Here is a 23,883-nt window from a genome sequence, read left to right as displayed (position 1 = left end):
GTAAATATTCTACCATCAATTTCTTATAAATATCTTCAGTTTTGAAATAAGGGCAAGAGATATAAATCAACTCTCCAGCTCAGCATGATAAAGGTAGCCTTAATATTTGGTTGGCTTTTAGCCAATTCAAAGGACATTATGTTGAATAAACGGTCTAAGGTTTGGACTGAGGCCACAATCACTAAGGTGACAGAATAAGCATTTTGGATTAGAATAACTAGAAAGAGAAAAATAACCCTGGGAACACATATCTCACTTCATGATCAAATTCATAAATTGATGTGTGGCAACATGAATATTCTTCCAACAAAAATAAATTGAAGGAAAGAAAAATTAAATGTGAAAACAGGGCAACAAGATAACATTCTTTGCCCTCTGTTCTTTCACTTATATTAATGGCTTTTTATATCAGAGAGTCACAAACAATCTTTAAGAAAAGCCCAACTCATATGTTCATAAAACAATAAAATCATGCTTTTCTATATGAAAATCTCCTTATAAGCTGTTTGACTTAATTATTAACTTAATTATTAATACGTTAAGTAGCACAAATTTTTAAGTAGAATTTTTTGCTCTGGCTGTGCTGAGTGGCACGTGGAGATCTTAGTTCCCCAACCAGGGATCAGATCCACACCCCCTGCACTGGAAGTGCAAAGTCCTAACAGCCAGGGAAGTCTTAAGCAGACTTTCTGATGAAATGGCATTGCAACTTCCTCATGGGATTGGAATAGAGAGTATTTTAGTATCCTCAGATGCAAGAGGGACTCTGACAAGCTACCTTCTGTCGACAGGAAACAACGGATTGCTGCAGGGTCTCCTGCTCCATGTGTATCCAGACGAACATCAAGCAGGACAACACTAGCGGAAAGAGAGCTTCGTACCTACAGGGTTGCAGGCGGGGGTGGAAGTGAGAGGGCGCAAATGAAAAGAAGAAAATTAAACAAGTACAAATGCAAATTCAAACAATTTTGCTAATACTTCTAAGTTACGTTAACACAAAACTTAATTTTTTTAGGCTTTCCAGAGGAAGAAAGTAGGAAAAGAAAGCAACATTTAAATATCAACACCAACACCATCTTTTTTTTTTTAATTTATCAAAACTTGAGACCATGACACGTTTAAAATAGTAGAGATATTTAAGTCATTCATAAGGTAAATGACAGAAGTACACAAAAACAGAAAACATAAGACAAAGGTAAAAATTATTAATATAAAGAGAACAGCTAGATAAACATTTCCATTTTTTTCAAAAAATGGGTATAATATAGGAATACAAACCTCTCAAAAAGAAGAAAAGAGCCTATAAATACATTAAAATATGTTTGACTTCACTGATAACTGACATAGAAATTAAAAAATAGATTCCACAGCCACTTAAAATATTTACTCATGTTAAAAAAATAATCCAGATAAAAGTATAATAAAATAATAATTATAAAAATATAATACTTCCTGTAAGGCAATCTAGTACTATGCATCAAGAACCTCAAAACTATTCACATAGTATAATCTAATAATGTTCCTTCTAGGAATTTACCCTGAGAAAATAATCAGACATATGCACCATGAGTCCCACATGAAGACGTTTGTGGTAATATGTTTACAGAAAAGAAGAACAAGAAAACAACCTAATATTCACAGGGGAGTTTGGTTAAATGATGTACAGTACATCTTGAGGCTGGTGTATAATGTGGAAATTATAATGTAGACAAAGGAGAAATGTTCATGAGATAACACAGTGTCAGATGCTTTTTCTAATCATTTTCTGCCCTAGTTTAAGACATATTTCATTTCCGTAATCCCCCAGATACTCTACACATGACGGTAGTTATCATACTGCTCTGATCACGTTAATTACTAACACGCCTTCCCCACTGGTCTGGAAAATCTCTGACTACGCTAGTCTTCTCACCACACAGGTCCAGCTCAGAAGTGTTTGTTGATGAGCTACTTAACTGGGTGGAAATTACAAAACAAAATTATGCAAACCAAATCAAAACAAAACAACCTGTATTTCTCACTCAACTTTTTCAACTACCAAACTCTAATCCATATGGTACTATTTCCCAAACAAGAGAAAGCAAGAAAACCAAAATCCTTTAAATTTGACCACCAATCGTAAAACAAAATTCTGAAAATTGGGCAGAAGAAAACATTCAGCTTTGAGAAAGCATATATAAATCACTTGGTATATAAGGTTTTTAATCATCCAAGGATACAAACAGATAATACATATGTGAGAAAACATTATTAGTAAAACAAGTGCAGAAAATACACAAAGTTGTACTGTTTTTGGCCTACTAAAATAGCTTTTGATATTTTTATTTACAAATTAAAGTACAGATACTGTGATGGATATGATGAAGTGCGTCCCCTCATAGGTTGTTGGTAATATTATAAACTGGTGCTGTCCTTAAGACAAAAGTAAAAAAAAAGTTCATATTCTATGGCCCACTTATAATACAGCTGAGAAGTGAGCAAAGAAAATAATCTATTAATAACTATATAAAAAGTTTAGGCAAAACATGTAACTCAAAATATTATTTATGATACTAAGATTTAGAAATAAAGTGACCAAAAATAAGGGAATAATAAAAACATCAAGGAGTAGCCATATTACATAATATTAAAAATCTATTAAAATGATTCTTAGGAAGCCTGTGAACCACCTGGGAAAATGCTTCTAAAATTAAGTAGAAAATAAAGATACAAAATAGTACATGGACTATCATTAATACTGTATTAAAAAGATAAGTACAGAGCTAAGACTGGAAGGAAATAAGCCAGAACATCGAGAGGAGGGGTAGGGTTAGTATATGGTTTTCTTCCTTATCTCTACTTTGCAAAATGTGATTGTACAATGTTTACAGTGATTAAAAAAGAAACTGAAAAGGCAGGATTTAGAATGCCTGCGTCCTAGCCATTCTTGAATACATAGTTCAATCAATGTTTACAGTGACTAAAAAGAAACTGAAAAGGCAGGGTTTAGAATGCCTGCATCCTAGCCATTCTTGAATACATAGTTCAATTTCCACCTTAGTCCCTGATGGCACCGGTTCAACCCCTTTCTCTAGTCGCTCTTCATATCATATTATTCACAATTAATTTATGATAATTTAATTGCAGAGTACAGCATGAAAAATGCTGGAATCAATGAAGCACAAGCTGGAATCAAGATTGCCAGGAGAAATATCTGTAATCCCAGATATGCAGATGACACCACCCTTATGGCAGAAAGTGAAGAAGAATTAAAGAGCCTGTTCATGAAAGTGAAAGAGGAGAGTGAAAAAGCTGGCTTAAAGCTCAACATTCAGAAAACTAAGATCATGGCATCCAGTCCCATCACTTCATGGAAAATAGATGGGGAAACAGTGGAAGACTATTTTTTGGAGCTCCAAAATCACTGCAGATGGTGATTTCACTGCAGCCATGAAATTAAAAGACGCTTGCTCCTTGGAAGGAAAGTTATGACCAACCTAGACAGCATATTAAAAAGCAGAGGCATTACTTTGCCAATAAAGGTCCGTTGAGTCAAAGTTATGGTTTTTCCAGTGGTCATGTATGGATGTGAGAGCTAGACTATAAAGAAAGCTGAGTGCCAAAGAATTGATGCTGTTGAACTATGGTGTTGGAGAAGACTCTTGAGAGTCCCTTGGACTGCAAGGATATTCAACCAGTCCATCCTAAAGGAAATCAGTCCTGAATATTCATTGGAAGGACTGATGTTGAAGCTGAACTCCAATACTTTGCCCACCTGATGCGAAGAGCTGACTCATTTGAAAAGACCCTGATGTTGGGAAAAATTGAAGGCTGGAGAAGGGGAAGACAGAGGATGAGATGGCTGGATGGCATCACCGACTCGATGGACATGGGTTAAACTCCGGGAGTTGCTGATGGACAGGGAGGTCTGGCGTGCTGCAGTCCATGGGGTCACAAAGAGTCGGACATGCCTGAGCGACTGAACTGAATTGCTGCATTTTATAATTGCCTAACATTTTAAAACAGAGTCCACATTTTATAGACGTTTACAACTGTTACAGACCTGGGGTATACTAATTATTCTATCTGTATGTCTGTCGAGTGTTCAGGATACTAGAAATGTGAAGAAAAACAACTGTTGACTAATTGAATGAAGGTATACTTTGAGGATAAAAAGAAACATGATCTTAAAAAATATTTGTACTTATATGTGAAATTATTCTTTTCTAATACATAAAAACAGAAATTCCATAGTTCAACAAATAGCGCTACAGATATACTTCTTTTCAAAACTATTAAATACAATTTTTGTAAAATGTAGGTGAATAAATCTGACAAAGACAATCTACTTATAAGACTTTGTTTCTTTAGAGATAATTTCTTTAGACAACCAATATCTCATATAAAGTCTGTGTATCTGAATTAATAAACTAAAATACCAATAAAATGTCATTATGGGCTCACAGTGTACTTACTAAGTTAGACTAAGTTAGGATATGCTTAGTTTGGTCTCTGTGAAAGCTGAACAGGGCTGAAAAGACATTCAGTTTATATTACACTTTGTTAAGCAAAGGGATAATCAAAATTTTGGAAGAACATGCTTAACCAACTTAAGAGAACTATTTTCAAGTATTACAATAGCTTCCATTTGCATAAAAATAATCAAATGCTGATTAAAAATGTATCTTCTCTATCCACTTAATCAAGGATGCATTGTTAGAATTTAGAATTTCTATTCTTGAACTTTTGTAAAGTAATAAAACTGCATTTCTTTTAAATATCCTATAATTCTGACTATTCATACTTATTTACATAGCAAACCCTCTAGGTTGTCCAAAATAGTGATGTGGAACAATAACAGGTGGACTATGTTTTGCAAAACTGATTTGCCACTGAAAAATGTACTAACTGGAATTATTAGACTCCTGTTTCAGCTGTCTCTGTTTTAATTTTTTTGTAAAGGTAAATATATTTTCTGATGTTGCAAAATATATTTCTTAATACATTCATTAATAAGGTCACACTCATCGTTAGTATTCTGATTTCAGATGTGATTTTTCAGTTTTTAGATTTTTTAAAATTAAACATGCTTATGATAATCTGCTTTGGTATCTTTTAACAATGAAATTGATAATTTAAAATACTATAATACTAAAAAGTTTCTTAATAAAAAATAAAACACTAATACTTTCCCTAATATAAGTCATATGATTAACTCACTCTACGCTATGAAATATTTTTGACTTAAAATTCAATGTTAATTACTTTTCCTTCTTTCATTTCTAACCCAGGAAACCAAATCTCTTTCTAGATTTGTCTGCATTTTTGAATCTATAATACATTTCTTTAAATATTTAGATTAAAAGATTTAGATTTCTTTAGAATTTAAAGGTTCAAAAAAGAAAAGGGCTTGTTGATCTTTAAGTGACTATGTAGGAGCTGGCACATATTCTGAACGCACTTAAACATCCACCTCCTGAAGACAACCTCCGGGTATGATCTTAATGAAACTTGTGTGTTGTCTCAAATGGAGGATTAGAAATGATTTTATCTTCTATTTTTTTTTAATCTAGACTAAAACATTGTGCATATTCTAATTCATATATACTTTAATGGATTCTGATAATAATTGAACTATTTATCCTCAAATTTCACCAATAAAGGACAAAAGAGTGAATAGCATTAAGTCTCATTTTGTTTATCACTCTTTGAGTAAGAATATGCTGATAGACTTCAAGTTTTATTTGAAAATTGAAAATTCTAAGTCTCAAGCCAAGGTGACTGGTGAACATGTCCATGCTGTTCATATTACATCTTCACAGCTACGCCCCAGGTCAGGTTCTGGGGGAGAAATGAAAAAACAGGTGTGGGGAGCTTTGTTAAGAGGAGACTACGAGAATTCCTGGGTTCTAGATCACTCAGGATGTTAGAGTCTACTATGAAAACATTTTGAGAACATCCCTCTAATTCTGAAATAGGAGATATTAGGCTTCCCAAAGAATGAACCCAAGTCTTAGACACAAAATGGCTTTACAAAATCATATATAAACTATTGATAGATGATAATCTGTTGATAGGACAATGGTGAATCCCTAGGTTTATTCTAATTGAGATCAAGGTCCTATATTTGGACTGAATTTTGAAACTGAGTAATGTGCTTATTTTTTGCCCCCATAAGGATTTAAGTAAAGATGAAATAAAATTCAAAAGCAAATGAAGAACTCTTTTCTTCAAAGCACACATATAGAGTATCATTGTTCTCACTGATTTCTAGAAAATGGTTCAGACTAACCCAAATCAAGCTGTTCTTTTTTGGTTTTACAAGAAAACGTCAATCTTCAATGAAAATGTATTCTTTAACTTTTAAGAAAATATTCTAGAAGGTTTCTGAATCAAAAGGAATATTTGGACTATTACATATTTAAGGGTAAATATAAAAGAAAATGTATTCAAAAAAAGAATGAACAAATCAAAACATAATTTACAGTGCATGAAAGGAATGCAACAAAAACTAAAATTTTTATAAGTTATAGTTTGAGATTTAAAATTCCTCTACAATCTATCCGAACTTTCTAACACTGTATGTAAGCAACATTTTAGCAACTTCAGGAAATAAACAGAAACACAAGACAACAGGCAACACTGTGAAAACGGCAAGACAAAGAAAACTGAAGAGAAGAGATGAAGGCATTAACAGTTTTTACAGAGTAAAAATGCTTGCAATGTATTCCTCAAGATTCACATGTTTTTCATTTCCAGAGGATAAATAGGTAGAGAAAGGTCAGTATACCATTTAAAACTTGCTACTAAAAATTAAAATCTTAGAAGAGTTTATACCCTGTACTTAGAAGTAGGTAGGTCGACATCGAGGACAGAAGGATGCTGAACAATCGGTCAAAGAGGAAGGGCGGGCTCAGGAGCGGCATGACGAAGGAGGAGGCTGCAAGAGAACAGATTCGGGTGGGGTCAGCGCCAGGGACCCAGGACAGGGTAAAGCAGCATTTACTGCCTGTGTGACGTTCAGAAGGAAACTACATTTGCCCTACTCATTTCTGTAAGACACTTCAAACTCCGTATGTTTAATGACACGTCCTCATTTTAACCATATTTTAGTTCAGATTTTTTCAGTGTACATTCTCGCTCTTCCTCACTGTTATAACTCCTAAGTGAATAATTTATCATTTTCTAATGCAAATAATAAAAAAAATTACTCAAGACTCAGCAACTTTTCTCTTAATTAGACATTTAATTCAAAGACAGAGGTTGATTTTTCCTAAACACCCCCCCCTCCTTTCCTCCAAGTTTTCCCACTGCAAAATATTGCATTGAGAGTTACAGCATGCTAGTTAGAAAAGGAGACAGGAGGAAAGGGGTTCACCACGCAGGAGAGTGGTGACAGGAGTAATCCAAGCGCGGGCCGTCATCTTCCCTCCCAGGGTCAGAAAGCAGTCCCGTCACTGGGGACAGCAAACGAGCTGGGGCGGGGGCAGTTACAGCTCAGCTGGTAAAGAATCCGCCTGCAATGCAGGAGACACTGGTTTGATTTCTGGGTCAGGAAGATCCCCTGAAGAAGGGATAGGCTACCCACTCCAGTATTCTTGGGCTTCCCTGAGGGTCAGACGGTAAAGAATCCGCCTGCAATGTGGGAGACCTGGGTTCAGTCCTTGGGTTGGGAAGATCTCCTGGAGGACGGCATGGTGACTCACTCCGGAATTCTTGCTTGGAGAAGCCCATGGGCAGCGGAGCCTGGTGGGGTACAGTCCATGGCGTCGCGAAGAGTGGGACGCGGTCAAGCAACTATGCACAGCTAAGCATAAACTTCTCAACCTTCACTTTGGAAAGAAAACGTGTGTAATTCCCTAATACTCCCAGTTAAGATGCAACATGTGCCACGCTCTGCTGAGTCGCTTCAGTCGTGTCTGACTCTTTGCAGCCCTACGGACTGTAACACACCAGGCTTCTCTGTCCGTGGGATTCTCCGGGCGGCAATACTGAAGTGGGTTGCCGTGCCCTCCTCCAGGGGATCTTCCTGACCCAGGGATCAAACCCACCTCTCTTACAGCTCTTGCAATGGCAGGCAGATTCTTTATCACCAGTGCCACCTTTGGAATTAAATGCTTCAGAGAATGAAGACAGATACCTCAGGAGGGCATCCTGGATGAAAGGCTTATAACTGTTTAACCATGGGGCAAGTTTGTTAATCCATTTAAGCAATCTTTTATTATTCTCAGGGAACAGAATAGCATCAGAACATAGTACCATCTGAACACATTTTTTTTTTTAAATGAAAGAGTAGTCTCACTATTGTCATGCAGAATAAATTTAAATAGTAACTCTAGTAATCAAGATAATTTAAAAGGAAAGGCCTCATAAAGCCTACAATGAAATAAAGTTTATACAGCAAAAACAGAGTTATATTTACAAGAGACACTTTTTGTCCAGTTCCACTTACACAATGGCCAAGGTGTCTGGAAAAGGTGCAAATCAAAACTTTGAGAGATACATGTCTGTTTCCTGTTGTATTTTTACACATCTGCTTGGATTTTAAGAGTAATCCAAGGTAAAACACTCCTATCCTTTAATGGTCTTTGTAAGGCAAAGTTCTACCCAATGATCTTTTTTATTAAAATGATGAACAAAAAGCATTTTTAAACAAATAAAGGTTAAACTGCACATCACATCATTCATAGGCATTACAAACTATATTCTTTTTAATGAAAAATCTGGACTTCCAGTTTGCTCCTGCCTTCCAACTGGAAGGAAAAGGCTGTCTTTAAATGACATGTTTGCTCCACATGTACATTCTACAGAGAACGACAGAGGAGAACGCTTTGAAACACACAACTGGCTTTATAAATGTGTAATTTGTTGGGAGGTGACTAAGCAATGTTATTTTCGGCAAGGGAAATACAGATTAAATTTAACTGCTTCCTAGTGCTTATGTAAGAACTGAGAGTTTATGAACTGACATGAAACTTCAGCATAGGAATCTCTTCACAAAACCTTCTTCCCTCCTGGAATCACTTTTTATCAGGTGTGAATGAATATGCAGCCTTATTATCAAGTCATAAATATTCTCTCAGGAATTCTTATTAACACATGAATGCTCACAAGAGTTCTAATTTGCTTTATCAAATTCTAGCAAGAGACAGAAGTAATAGCTAGCTGTTATTATTTTCTCACAACAAACTTGCTTCATAACAATAATACAGATGTAAATGGATAATTTTAAGATGCACCCTGATGGAAAGTCACCTCATTTGATCTGACTGACCTCTTACCTAATATCATCCAGCTAACAATCTGATTAAGAAGAGGCAATCCTTGTTTCCTGAGTAGACTGTTATGGGTGCCATACACAACACACATGGAAAATACGGTGCTCAGCATCTGAAAACACACACAGAAGAGGTAAGGGAGGGAGAAGGCGGCGAGCGACCAAGTTACATGTAAGAAAGACACGCAGAAAACTGCCCGAACAACTGGCATCTGGCCAAAATGCTATTGAAATTGGACCAGCTCACCTTCCTGTGGCCAAGACCAAGAGTCGGAACTCCTGTACGAAGCAAAGTCCTTCCTTTATAAGCATGAATGAAGTGTTTTACACATTCAAGAGTACTTTGGCGTACATTACCACACCGTTTGTACTTAGGAAGATGTTCTTCATCTTGGAGCTTCCTTAGATCGTGGGCATGCAGAGGGTGGAGTGCACACAGCCCGGTGTGTGCCTCAGTGTCTCCACCTCTGGCTCACTGGCAGTCAGGGCTGTCTACACGTTCAGCGCTTTCCTGCGGCCTGAGGGGTCACTGGCGCTGAGAACACGAGGAGTGCAGAGTTCTTCAGGGAGCACATCTAAACTGGCGGGGTTGGTAAACTACAGCTTGTAGGCTGCTGCTTCTAGAAGTACTGTTTCATTGAAATACTGTTTTCTTTACTGCTGTACATCACTCCCCTTCGTTTACCCATTGTCGACAGCTCCCTCTGCCGTACAATGGTAGAGCTGAACGCTGACGGCAGACTCATGCGGCCCACAAGCCTAAAACACGTACGATCCAGCTCTCCAGGAAAATGCGTGCTGACCCCTGCATTAGTGGGTTAACAGCCAGCTTAAGAAACGACCTAAACTATGGTTGTGAATCAAGTAAACTCTCTTAAAGGTCACATTAGCAACCTTATCACCAAATTTTATTTACTCATGTTTTCAGTGAATTAAGGAGAAATGCTGTCAATAAACCTACGACACAACCCTAGGATCCTTTCAACTGTGAGACACAGTCTCGTTTTAGATATGTTAAAATGTGAAAAGACACAAACATATCAAACATATCTTCATATCAAATATATATATGGTACACAGTAGAGGAATGAATGCAAATTAATAAGGTTAATGTAAGAGGGAATTTTTTAAAATCAGATTTACCTTATATTTAGGAGCATTTCTAACAAAGTCCATAAGAATTTTAACATGGTATTATTGGTTCCTAAGACTGAGATGCAGAAACACTCACCTTTGTCAAAATGCTCATCATTACAGGTGAATTTTGTCAAAGCTGCCATGGTCTAGTGTAAAGCCAATCAGTGTACCAAATAAAATGAAAAGATATGTTTCAATGGCTTGATAGGATCTTTAACAAAAATATTTCTTTTTTATATGTTCTCTGTTGTTCTCCAAGAATGAGTTAACATCTTTCATGTATCGTATATTTTAATTTTTAGTGTTCTTGGAACTACTATTATCCTAGCTTTACTCTGAGTAAATTTTTTGAGAAGACTCAGATATGTTTTCTTTTTTAATCAATGTTCTAGATGTGGCTTATTTTTTATTGTTTAAAAGGAAAAAAAGTGACTTCCACTCTTATCTACAGTAAAGCTATCATTTTACAGAATATGGCATCTATAACCTCTTACCACCCTACTGAATATTGTCTCTACTGATTAAAAACAAACAGACTGAAGCTCTATTACTGAAAATCACACATATAGTACAAAGTGTAGCTAGGAATTAACTCAATTTGGAAACGTCAAGTTCAAAGTTCTCTTCACCACTCCAAAGCCACCAACCAAGGTGAAGTTTATTTTCTCCTAGCATGTCATGTGAAGTCTTAAAGTGGCTAATCTTCATATAAATGTACTCAGCGGCTGCTTTCACTTCAAAGAACTTATTCTTTCCTGACCCCAAAGAGGACAACACAGAATCTCAGACCAGAAGAAGCCCTTTTCAGTTCAACCTCTTGGTCCATACCTCTTCAGTTCAGTTCAGTTCAGTCGCTCAGTCGTGTCTGACTCTGCGACCCCATGGACTGCAGCACGCCAGGCCTCCCTGTCCATCACCAACTCCCGGAGTTTATTCAAACTCATGTCCATTGAGTCGGTGATGCCATCCAGCCATCTCATCCTCTGTTGTCCCCTTCTCCTCCCGCCCTCTATCTTTCCCAGCATCAGGGTCTTTTCCAGTGACTCAGCTCTTCGCATCAAGTGGCCAAAGTAGACTTACACCTCCTTAATCTCTGCTCTCCAGGCACTTAGCAGCGAGGGGGCAGGGGGCGGCTCCTGTTGACCTTTTCACTATTTTCGAGAATGTATTTCCTTTATTCCTTCTAGAGAATGTATTTCCATTTAATACCTTAAACAGAAAACTCTCTTCTCAGCTCTTTTAGTTGAGTAATAAAAACATGATGGCATCTTAAAAATACAATTAAATACAACAATAAGGTACATTTTAGCATATCATATATATAAAACATACTATTGAAAATCTGTAACCCACCTGTAATAGATGTAACACCAGCTCTTCATTTATAAAACTGTCTTTTCTTTTTATGATAGATGTTACAACAAACAGGGATAGTAGAAGAACCAGAAAGCCTGCACCCACTCTGTTTTAAAACACAATTCACAATAGAATAGGTAAGTGGCAAACTTCTATGGAGACTATTTATATAATTTCTTTTCCTCTTAGCCTAAGTCCTGTTCAACTGTGTCAACAGTGCTTGAACAGGACAGACAGGGACAGAGTGATGAAAGGAGGGGAAGGGTCTTTACAGAGACAAGAGAATCAGAGCAATAGGAAGCAGCAAACAAATCAAAATGCTTGAACTCATCTTTGCACATGCTGTTTACAGTTTAAAACAACTGCAAAATGTTTTCACTTAGTAATCAGTAAGGTATGGCTAAGAGAGAATAGTCCTAGAATTCAATACTATTTTTTGAGCTCTGCAAATAAATTGACTTCACAGAATAATTTCTAAACTAGTCCATAATTATTATTCTCACAGAAATGATAATAAATGTATTAATTTATACATAACACATACTTTAAAATTAACACATACTTTAAAATATTGTTGTGGTTTCTTTCAGTTAAAAAAAATACCCTCATCTATTAAAGACTGAGTAGACTGCTAAAAAATTTGCTTACACAGAGTTCAAAAGAAAGTAATGAAGATGATTAGAAAATAAGAGAGTAAAAGGTTAAATGAAATAATGATCATTCAGCTTCCCAAGCACACACACACACAGCCAATAGATTATATGATAATAATTTAAAATTAAAAACACAGGTAACCAGCTATTTTACAGATTTGTTTGGGACACAGTGAGAGGAGATAAACCTAAGAGCAGCAAAGAGCGTCCACGTGAGGCGCACAGAGCTCTCTAACAACGCACGCGATTGGACATGAGAGCACTATCACGGTGCACAGAGATCCCCCCTCCCCAGCGGAGATGTTTATGTTCAAAGTAGAGAATTTCATCTTTCTAAGACATTAAAAATGTGGACTTGCTCAAAGACAGAGATTATATCAGTCATCAATAGCTTTTCAGACCTGTTAATTTCAGCAACTGAACATGTTTTTCAAGTGAAATCATTTACTGATTCCCCCAATATATAAGAGCTTCTAGACATTTTTTAAACTGTTGGCAATTTAAGTTACTGTTGGCACAGTTTCAATTTTTATGAAGGCTCAGAAGCATCTTCAGGGAGTTTCAATGCTTCTCAGAGCTAGGCCAAAACGATGACTCATGGTTTAATATTAATATTTTAATTCCTAGGCTGTTCACATGATTTTAAACTCATGGCCAAGATGTGGTTCATATACTGTTGATTGAGAAAAACAATTGTATTCAAAAGAAAGTAAGTTAAAATAGTGCTCATACACTAGAAAGATATCCGGCTGTCGTCCTACAACAGGCATAAGTGGGAACACGGCCAGTAGCAAACAGAAGAAAATCCAACTCAGCGAGATACTCTAAAATAAAGAAAAAAGTTATCTTTAGACACTATGGTACAAACAACTGTCTTCATTGTTTCACAGACTACATGGCTATGAAACTAAAAGGAAAACTCAAAGCCTTATATCTGTTTACTCTGAAAGCAATACTGCTACTAACTGTGAAGGATCTGTTAAGTTTGAGGCACTCTATTTAGCATGATTTAGGTATTATCTTTTTTAATTCTCACAATAACTTCAAGAGGTAGGCTATATTATTCACAGTATTTCAGCTTAGGACACTGAGCTCAGAGATGCCAAAGTGTGTAGCACCAGATCTACGACTAGTAAATGAAAGAGCCAGGATTTAAACCTGGATTTAAACTCCTTCAAAGCAAGCCCTTCACTCAACCCTTTGTGCATGCTCAGTCATGTCCGACTCTTTGGGACCCCATGCTACAGCCCGCCAGACCCCTCTGTCCACGGGATTATCCCAACAAAGAACACTGGAGCGGGCTGCCCTTTCCTCCTCCAGGGGATCCTCCCGACGCAGGGACCAAACTCACATCCCCTGTGGCCTCTGCACTGGCAGGCAGATTCGTTACCACTGAGCCACCCGGGGAGCCTCATTCCATTTATATTCTATCACACACTGATGACATCTTCAAGAAAGCTGGCCTACCATTATAAACAAATGATTGCAGCCAGGAGGGATAAAGGTAAAAACATTTTTGTAGTTAGATTAAGACAAAAAAATTGTCAATAATTCCACTAACTGGAATGTTTTGTAGGTTCTCATAGAATACAAAGAAGAAATGTCTGTCTTCGTGCTACCTCCACCAAAAAGCATCAAAGTGGAAACATGAGACTATTTTTTGTAGCACATTGTAATTACCTATATAGTTAAAGGCAGAAAATCAGGAGTAATTACAATAATGATTCAGTAAAAAAAAAAGAAGTTGTAAAATATGAAGAATAGGATAATTCCTTTCTTCCTCTTTAAGAATGTATGTACAGGAAAAAGTCTGGAAGGGTTAGCAACATGGAATGTCCGGGTGACGGGACTGTGGGTAGTCTTTTTCCTAAATCTTTGCTTATTTGCATTCTAATCTGTTTTCAGAGATACATGTAATGCGTAAAAAATAAGCTCTGCAAAGATACACAAAACAAACAACAACAAAAAAGAAAACCAGGAGTAATTCTCTTTTAAAATCATCTATTACGAACAAACACTTCTCCAGAGAAAGCATGATGGGGCCCTGGGCCAGGGGAGGTGACCCCTCGGACATGAGCCCAGAACTCGGCCCCTCCTGCCGGCGCTCTGCTCTGGGCGGCTCCTTGGTGGCATTCAGACATCTGAGGCTAAAGGAACCCAGGAAGCCTTCCATGGGAGGATGTATCAGCTGTACTTCTCGCGTGTTTCAGTTGCCAGAAGATGAGTTCACTTTGATATGAAAAGCTACACGAATCACTGACACCTTTAAGTCAATCTCAGTCCTCCTGTCAAAAGGATCAGGATCTTTATCTAGGACACATTCTACGCCTCTCTTAAAAAATGAACAATTCCCAGAGTTAAAACACACACCCCAAAGCGTCACTACGAATCTGCTCAGCGTTGAAGTGAGTAGCACTTATACCTTTGCTCGAGTCCACAGTGGAGTGATAAATGGCCAAGCGGCAAATGCAACGAGCCCAGCTGTGAGCATACAGCGGTGGAAAAAACTGAGCACCTGAGAACGTAATTCAAAGAAGACAGGGAAAAGGAGGTCATTGCGAACGAGATACACGTGTATGAAAGAGACCTGAAAACGTTCAAGTGGTCAGTTACTTACTAACACTTCAACTCCCAGGATAAAGAGCAAGAGGTAGCCAAGGAAGCGTCGTGGAGGGAAGGTCGACAGTAAGGTGACAAAGCCTTGGATAACCGGCATTCTGTGTAACAGGGTAATTTATAAAGATTATTTATAACCTATGTTGAGTACAAAAATTAGTTCTCATACAGCAAAACATTAAAATTTTGTGCACAGAAATCAGGAAATTTTCGATTCATAGATTCTAAGATAATTTCTAACAGATTTGTTTCAATGCCTTAACTTACCTAAATCTTTTTTGAAACCTGTAAGTATATTAGGAAAAATGTAACTTCTGAATTAAGTTGATAATGATCACAATAATTTGCCTGTTTTTTTATAAACATTAATGACAATAAATGAGTCTTACTTGATCTGAGTTTAAACATTTGTTGTTTAGTCGCTAAGTTGTGTCCAACTTTCTGTGATCCCATGGACTGTAGCCTGCCAGGCTCCCCTGTCCATGTGATTTCGCAGGCAAGAATACTGGAGTGGGTTGCCATTTCCTTCTCTAGAGTTTAAACATGGGCACTTGCAATTACAGATACAACATCAGAAATAAAATAAATGAACCCAAATGAATAAAAACTGAGAACATTTTTAAAATTCACTAAAATTAATTTTATACTGAAATCTCAACTGTCTTCAACTTAATCGAGGTAGAGAAAATCTTAATTGCACTTTTTTATTGGGCAAAAAAACCTTTTCCAAACTCAATTTAAGATGTCACTAATCGTACACTAATTATAATTAAATGTGAGTTCACAACCATTTAAATGTATTACATACTTAAGTACGTTTCATATTTTATCACTAGAAAAATTTTTTTAGCATTTGTAGTGCGTTTGTAGGCAATTATAAAATGTCAGTATGATTTGGTTTATAACTTTTTTCTAATTAAAAACAATGGTTACATATTATCATCAAAACAATTAAAGTACCATGTAGGGAAGAAAAGCTAACACCAGTCAAAAGGAGAATGTTTCTTTTGTTCTCAGCAGTGATGATTCAATAAAATCACTTAGTTTTTTTCTAGAAGAAATGTGAAATTTTATGTTTTATTTTCTTAAATCTATCAAAAAGATAAGTACAGAACACAACATATTTTCAAAATCACACTTCCCCTTAAAATTTAAATATACATGTGCTCTTCACAAATAGAACATTTAATAATTTAGGAGGGAATTTTAGATAAAACTTCTCATTCTAAAAAGTTTTAAACCAGAAAAAATTGCATTAGAAAAAGTTCTGATTTAAATACATGTGTCCAGCAACTGTATTCCTTTCAAATGGAAAAGTAACAGTTTGTTCTTTTGCCAGTGTCTTTTTACCTTGTATTTGAAAAAGTTAATATTTAAAATATTTTACTATTAATTTCAATTTTTGATATTAAGAAGAGGTGATCAAAGCTGGAGTTAACAGAAATCAGAATAGAAACATACATTGTATCATTTCAAACATGCTGACCAACCCTGACAATACCCAATCCTGCACTGTCATTCCCTGGCCTGTTTTTGGGGTCTGATTTGCTCAAAGGAGGCGCAAGATTAAGTTTATATTCTAGACTACTGATGCAGATGTAGAAATCAACACAATCTACACCAGAATCCTCACTGCCTGAGATTTTGTAGCATGAACCAACCCAGCGTTTCAGTAGTTTTGTTTTAAAGCGTCTGAAACGTGCATGAGAGCTTGGCCTCGATGTTTTCTATGATGATAAAAATCCATTTCAAGTTCAACCTGTAAGGAAGTACTTAGAGATGGAACCACAGCATACGTGAATAATTTCCCCTAATCCTTGCAAGTACGCATTACTAGACTGAATTTAAGTACAAACTTTCATTCATCTCGGTTTACATGATAGCTGGGAAAGGAGGGGCAAAAACATAAGGAACAAAAGCATGCAAACTGCCTTGTGAAAGATAAAGATACACTGGAAACTGGGATGATGAGATTTCAAAATGTAAGCCACTCCTGACATAGTACAATCCATGTTAATTATTTCATTTTTACTCCAGAATTTTCTTATAAAAGATACATGAAAGGAACTGAGGCCAAAGCTGTCTCGGGGCAATAAAGATTAAGTCAAAAGGGAAAAGCAAAATAAAAAGCATGTTTAGGGAATTCCCTGGTGGCCCAGTGGTTAGGACTCCCTGCTTTCACTGCTGAGGGCCAGGGTTCTATCCCTGGTTGGGAAACGAAGACCCTGAAAGCTGTGAGGGGCAGCTGGAAAAAAAAAGAGGATATTTCTATGCACCATTTATGGTGTTATACATGAAATCAGAGGGCTGGGAGATTTGACAGTACTGTAAGTATCTTTCATGACTTACACTACAGAAATCTACTGATGCTACTCACTGCCTTTTAAGCACAGATTGAACTGTCAGTGGAGCGGGAAACAAGGCCACGAGACTATTACTCACTCTCTCAGGACCGCATGCCAGATTGGCAATGGCAGCAGACAGTAGAGGTAGTAAGTCCAGGGACAGGCTTGAACCAGCAGGAAAAACGCTACAAAAACGCCAACAGCTACAAAAGTACACGGTAGGAGCCGGCTTGGGTTCTGAAAGTCAAACAAAACACAGAAAACACTTCAAACTCATGTTCACCGATAGATTCTTAAAAGACATTTTATGAAGTAAAAGAAACATATTACTTTCTTTCAGTGATTCCACAACTAGGTGACTGATCTAAGAACTGCGTTTTACAAGAAACCTGTCACCGGAGAAAGGCAGGTAGCCCGGGGCAGCAGCAGTGAGGCAATTCTCCATTTAAGAGGACTGAGTCCCTACAGCGTGCAAATAGCTTGTCTGGAACTCGGAGCATATTTCTCCTTAGTAACAGTTTTGTGGACGCTGACTGAGCTCACTGCCTAGCGCACAGGAGCCCACCGGATCTGCGGTAAACGGTGGGCCTTCATCTCCATCGGGAACCACGCTTCAGCTCGCCAGGCCGGGCGCGTGGCTCTCCCCACGGCTTAACCTACAGCAGGACCGTTCGGCTCATCTCCGCTCCCGCCCACGCCGAGCGGGAAGGGAGCCGCTCAGTGGCGGCCGCGCGGACGGGCGGGCCCGCGCGTGCTCTGGGCCGGAGTAGTGGGGCCCGCTCGGGGACAGAAAGGCCAGCGATGAGGACAGGAGCGCGCCGACGCAGAGCTGTGACGCTGAGCCGGCGGGAGGAAGGAGCAGCACTGCAGGGTCAGGCGGCGCTCTCCCGCCTCTGCGCCCTGTCCTCCCTGCCTGTTCCCCTTGCCTTGCTGCCCGAGCTGAATGAGGGGAGAATGAAGAATTACCTTCTGGAGCAGGTGAGGTTAGGGAGGAAAACCAAGTGTTTTTTCCCCCCTTTATAATTCCTCCCTTCTGCTCTAAAATGCCACCAGAAAGGGAGCAAGGAAGCAAGGATAAGACAGGGCAGGGTTGTAAAAAGGAAGAAGGAAAATGAAACACAGCGCTGTGATTAAGAGTTTGGAGCTACATAGATCAGAATTCAAATCCTGCTTCTGTCAATGGCTCACTGTATGACCATGAGCTGGAAAAAAAAAACAAAACACTAAGATTCTGGGACTTAATTTCATCCCATCTATAAAGTAGGGATGATAATATCCATATCTATTTATCAAGGCTAGTCATGCTTAAATGAAATTATGAAGAGCTTAACAAAATGCCCAGAATATTACTACTGCTTCAGAAATAAGGGCTCCTATCGTCGCCTCCACTTTTCTTCTCTCCACCTCTCCTCTGCATGCGTCCCAGCAGTCAGTGGAGAAACCTGCCTGGCCAGTGGCTGGCCCTGGAAATGGAGACGCAGGCCGGACAGGACGAGGACCCCGAGCAAGCGGGCAGGTGGGGAAGGGGCAGGACTGAGAGACCGACAGGGAGGGTCTCTAATGCGGAAGGTGCCTGAGGCAGGCAGGCACTGTAGGGACAGACTGGTTTCACATCACTCTGGGAATAGTAAAATAATAAGAAAATAAATTTAAACAAGTACGGAAAAAGATCCTCGAGGGATCTTCTAGGGTCAGCACAATATCGTATAATTATCCAAACCTTTGACACATAAAGCAACAGACATTACAAATAAACACCTACTTGTAGGAAACCAAATCAAAAAGAAGCCAGTTCAGCTAAAGTAAAAACGGAAAGAACTTTAAATAACAGGAATGGGAGACATTTTCTCCCTCATCACAATTAACTCCCTGCCTTCCCAGATCCTCCAAAAAACACCTGACGATAATGAACCATGCTGTGTGCATTGAGGCTACCCTCCATCCAACAGTTCCTAAGTCACACCGTCTATGCCATGCTCTGTACGAGGTGCTGACCAAGAAGGAATCTAAGCCACACAGACAGAGATGGAATCACGGGGCTTGGTTTAAGGGGTTAACCTTTTGAGACTTCCCCAAGTAACGAGAGAACAGGAAAGCATGCAGATAAATAAGGATATTTACTTCTAAAGCAAAAGACGTCTGAACTAGCAAGCAGAGAAGAACGGATGGAAGTTAAATGCAGACTTCAACTGGGAGGAGCTGTGGCAAATTGCCTTTAAAGAGAATGTTCGCTGCAGACTGGTCTGTAACGGTGATAAGTTAGGAACAACCTGTATAATCTGAGGAAGACTGTCAGGCAGAAGTGACATAAACACGGGTGGCTGTTGTTCAGTTGCTAAGCTGTGTTCAGCTCTGTGCGACCCCATGGACTGCAGCACGTCAGGCTTCCCTGTCCTTCACCATCTCCCGGAGTGTGCTCAAACTCGTGTCAAGCTCCCAGAGTTTGCTCAAACTGAGTCGGTGATGCCATCCGGCCATCTCATCCTCTGTCACCCCCTTCTCCTCTGGCTCTCAGTTTTTTCCCAGCATCATTGGAGTCAGACCAAAATTTAATTTCAGCGCTTCTGTTCTATTTGCTGTCAGTCTGGCTAAACCATTTGACTCACTCTCTCTCTCTCACTGGCTAAACCACTTAGCTTGTCTCACGTCTGCTCCCACATCTGGAGAGGAGGGCAGTGTTTGCTTCGAGCTCCCCTCTCCCTCCCTCCCAGCCGTCAACCGGCCGCCTTCTCGGTGACCTGCTTCCAGGGAACAGGGGTACCACGCACTGCTGAAGCTCCATGCACCCCAACCGCAGGCCCCACTTTCTGCAGCTGCAGGCCCCTCACCCCCAACTGCTCCCCATGCCCCCTTTTGTCAATGTTACTGATTCCTGGCAATGTATTCTTCCTCCCAAACTGCTTAGAGCTGTCACTTCACTAGATTATAAGCTCTCACTGAAGAAGAATCAGAATGTTTTCGCAAACAAATCCAAAGAGTTCAAAATACTTTTAATGAACTCAACTGTAGTGGTCAGTTTGGGGCAATTTTTTTTTAACACTTTATTTTATATTGAGACTAGACAATTAACAATGCTGTGATAGTCTCAAGTGGACAGCAGAGGCACTTGGCATTACTACTCAGCACTCAAACCTCACTTCCTCCCCGTCTCAGCTGAATGGCCTTGTGCAAGTGACTTAAACAACTCCCGTCTCCTCTTTTGTACAGCCTACTTTGAGCACTGTTACAAGCTTAAAGTGGCAAAATAAATTTCAAATAGCCTGCTGAATGCCTAGATATATCCTTCACTAAAACACCCTCTTTTCCTGTCATGTAAGAAATTATTTTTATTCTAGCCAATTTCACATACATTCAAATAATGAAAATTACTTGGGTTAAATTATTTAAGATGCATTAAAGCACTGTAAAAATGGGATAACACTATTGTTCTTCCTTCCGTTATAGAAAAATAAAACATAAAGTTGAAAAAAGTTACTGTTGGAAATGTGTGCAGACTATTATTATCAATAATACACCATCCGGATATACTACTTTTTAGAAGATTTGGACAAGGTAATAATCACTAGAGAATGAAGTAAAGAAAATGGAAGTGGCATATTATCCCTGGTAAATGCCAGTAATAAATTTTAAAACAGTAAAGTGTTTTAATATAGTAAACCATATATGTACTGCAATATTTTCTCAGTTGTATAAAGTATTACTAAAGAACAGGATTTTTTTGTTTTGTTTGGTGTTGAAAGTACAATAAATGAGGGACTAATTCTTAAAATGAGGATGTATAGGAAGTTCTGGAAACTCATGTTTAAAAATTTTAGAAAGATGAAAAAGGGAAGGACAGTTCCAAAAAAAATGTATATTGTTTTAAAAGGAACATTTTGAATAAGTGATTTTATTTCTTTCCAGCTCCTAAACTTAGTATCAGGTAAAGTTAAATATATTGCTCTGAAACTGTTTTCTGATTACCTATACTATAGAAAGATATGGAATACTTATAATATGCTAAATAAATATAAAAATAAACAGGAAGTCCACGCAGCTAACGCCATAGGTGAATGTAAACTGCACAGCTATCTGTACAGCTCTTTTCCACTACAGGACTATTATTATTAATATGCTCTTTTCCCCACTAAAGAAATAGAGATTTCTGAGAAAAAAAGACCCACCAGACAAAAGCGGAGGAGGGCTAGCTTAGTACAACGTGTACACTATGTGAGCGCACTACGGTTGGTCAGATTCCATTTCTTTCCTCAGCCCCTCGGTCTGGCAGCATCATCTGAATCTTCAGTTTTTCTGAACATACCTTGACCTCTGTACTAACACCTCTCATAAGGTTGCAGTGAGACTTGATGATCAACAGAGATGCGTAAGAGGTCCATCCCACGAAACCAAGGACGACGTTGAAAGCCAAGAAGAACCTGTCGTAAGTGTGATAGTAGGACAGGCCTCTCAGGGCGAGGTTAATCAGCTGCTGACACAGGGAGACCTGGGGAGAACCGGAACACAGCAGTCACGCAGAAAGAAGAAGAAAACCCAAGTATCAGAGGGAGGAAAAGTATTACAATTAACATAACTGCAGACAGGGATCAAAAAGAGATTCTGGCTGTTCAAGGATCTTCCTGCAAGGGATAAGACAAAAAATCCCAAATAAAATAAAATTTAAAATCTTTTTTATTTTTATTTTTTTTTTATTATTAGTTGGAGGCTAATCACTTTACAATATTGTAGTGGTTTTTGTCATACATTGACATGAATCAGCCATGGATATACATGTATTCCCCATCCCGATCCCCCCTCCCACCTCCCAAATTTAAAATCTTGATAAGAAAGGATATTTTAAGTGCAAACCATCGATGAGATGTGTAGTGACTTTAAATGATTCATTTTGTGAAAATTATCTTCAGAGGACATATGAAAGAAATGGTTCTTTAACTCACAGACTTAGAGGGTGAACTCATGGTTGCTGGGGGAGAGGGAAGGGATAATTAAGGAGTTTGGGATGGACACATACATACTGCTATACTTAAAATGGATCACCAACAAGGGCCTACGATACAGCACATGGAACTCTGCCCAATGTCCTGTGGCAGCCTGGATGGAGGGGAGTTGGGAAGAATGGATATGTGTGTGTGCACGGCTGAGTCCCTTCTCTGTTCACCTGAAACCATCACAACAGTGCTCACTGACTATACCCTAATACAAAATAAAAACATTAAAAAAACCTCTCTAACATATGTCCCTAATAGAAAGGCCCACATTACACTTTTTTACTTTCTTATTATTAGATTACCCAAATCAATTATAAAGTGAAAGTCGCTCAGCCGTGTCTGACTCTTTGCAACCCCATGGACTATACAGTCCATGGAATTCTCCAGGACAGCATACTGGAGTAGGTAGCCTTTCCCGTCACCAGGGGATCTTCCCAATCCAATCAGTTATAAAACATTATTAAAATAGCTTAATATTTTAGAGGAGAGTAGCTTGCCATTGTAAAACTATAATAAAAATAAGCATTAGAAATGCCATTGTACTACTTAGGCAATTTTAGAAATGAAAATAGAATTCTTTCTTACTTTAAACTTATATGACCATTTAACAAAGATGAAAATTCATGCAAAAGACAATGGGGTAGGAATTGGGAAAAGTCAAAGCTTCAGAATGAACTATTAAATTTCTAATAGTGTGAAGCTAATTCTAAATGTACAAATATGTCACGTCCTAAAATATTATGCATAAGCAGGATGACAAAAGCTTGGAATATACGTTCCCATTACAGAAAAGAGCAATTGTTCAGTAACGATATTCACCTAAAAAAGTTTACCTATAACATTATCTGAAATTAGAGAAGTCTACCCATGTGGCCAAAGCAACTGCTTCGGAAATTCGGCCCTTCCGTGCAGGGTCAGGACAACTCCCCGGCTGGCTCACTCTGATCTCAGCAGACCCGCCCCTCTCGACACCTGGACCATCAGCTGTTTACATACACCAGGCCTGCATACTTACTGCTTCATCGTACTTTTTCTGTTTTATATAGTATCTTGCTTTTCTTAAAATGTTGGCTTGTTTAGTATCAGATAGTGACCTATAAAAGAAAAAAAAAAGGCTTAGGTTTAAAATGTTTTCTCATTTCAATTATATTTTTGCTTTTTTTTTTTTTTTTGGCTTAATTGAAAATAAAAGAACAGAACAGTGAAAATTGAGAAAGAGGGAAAGAAACAAACTCAGCCAAACTGTATCTTTGTTGGTTATCTGAACTCTCTCAAGAAATAGTTTACAATTAAATTTGGTTTTCTTGACTCAAAGTTGCAACTGCCAAACTCCACTTAAAACAGTCACACAATATGTCACTGGAAGAAATGGAATGCTGTGGCTAACAAAGAAAAGTATGATTAGATCAATATAATTAGTGAAACAGCAAATGAGTGATCTGCGTCAACACTCAGCCCTCTCACGCTCCTGGTAGACGCAGCAGACAGGGCGGACTCATTACCGTGCTTCGTGTCCCCAGGGGGGGCCCTGGTGG

General features: G+C 38.3%; 1 protein-coding gene across 1 annotated transcript in view; it reads right to left on the bottom strand.

The window, feature by feature from the left end:
* PIGN (phosphatidylinositol glycan anchor biosynthesis class N) overlaps positions 1-23,482 on the bottom strand; it is a gene marked incomplete at its 5' end in the record, with an annotated part of 67,753 nt that extends 44,271 nt beyond the window's left edge. Inside the window, 10 exons of the mRNA XM_070452412.1 lie at positions 779-881; positions 6,817-6,919; positions 9,261-9,369; positions 11,747-11,855; positions 13,135-13,226; positions 14,825-14,917; positions 15,020-15,119; positions 17,461-17,600; positions 21,664-21,846; positions 23,364-23,482. Coding sequence (XP_070308513.1) covers positions 779-881; positions 6,817-6,919; positions 9,261-9,369; positions 11,747-11,855; positions 13,135-13,226; positions 14,825-14,917; positions 15,020-15,119; positions 17,461-17,600; positions 21,664-21,846; positions 23,364-23,482 — 1,151 coding nt within the window. The remainder of the gene's footprint in view (positions 1-778; positions 882-6,816; positions 6,920-9,260; positions 9,370-11,746; positions 11,856-13,134; positions 13,227-14,824; positions 14,918-15,019; positions 15,120-17,460; positions 17,601-21,663; positions 21,847-23,363) is intronic.
* Between the last annotated feature and the right edge of the window lie 401 nt (positions 23,483-23,883).

The sequence above is a fragment of the Odocoileus virginianus genome, chromosome 22, assembly GCF_023699985.2.
Source record: "Odocoileus virginianus isolate 20LAN1187 ecotype Illinois chromosome 22, Ovbor_1.2, whole genome shotgun sequence".
In the NCBI taxonomy this organism is placed as follows: Eukaryota; Metazoa; Chordata; class Mammalia; order Artiodactyla; family Cervidae; genus Odocoileus; species Odocoileus virginianus.
The sequence above is the reverse complement of the archived record's forward strand: the minus strand, read 5'-3'. Positions and strand labels throughout refer to the sequence as shown.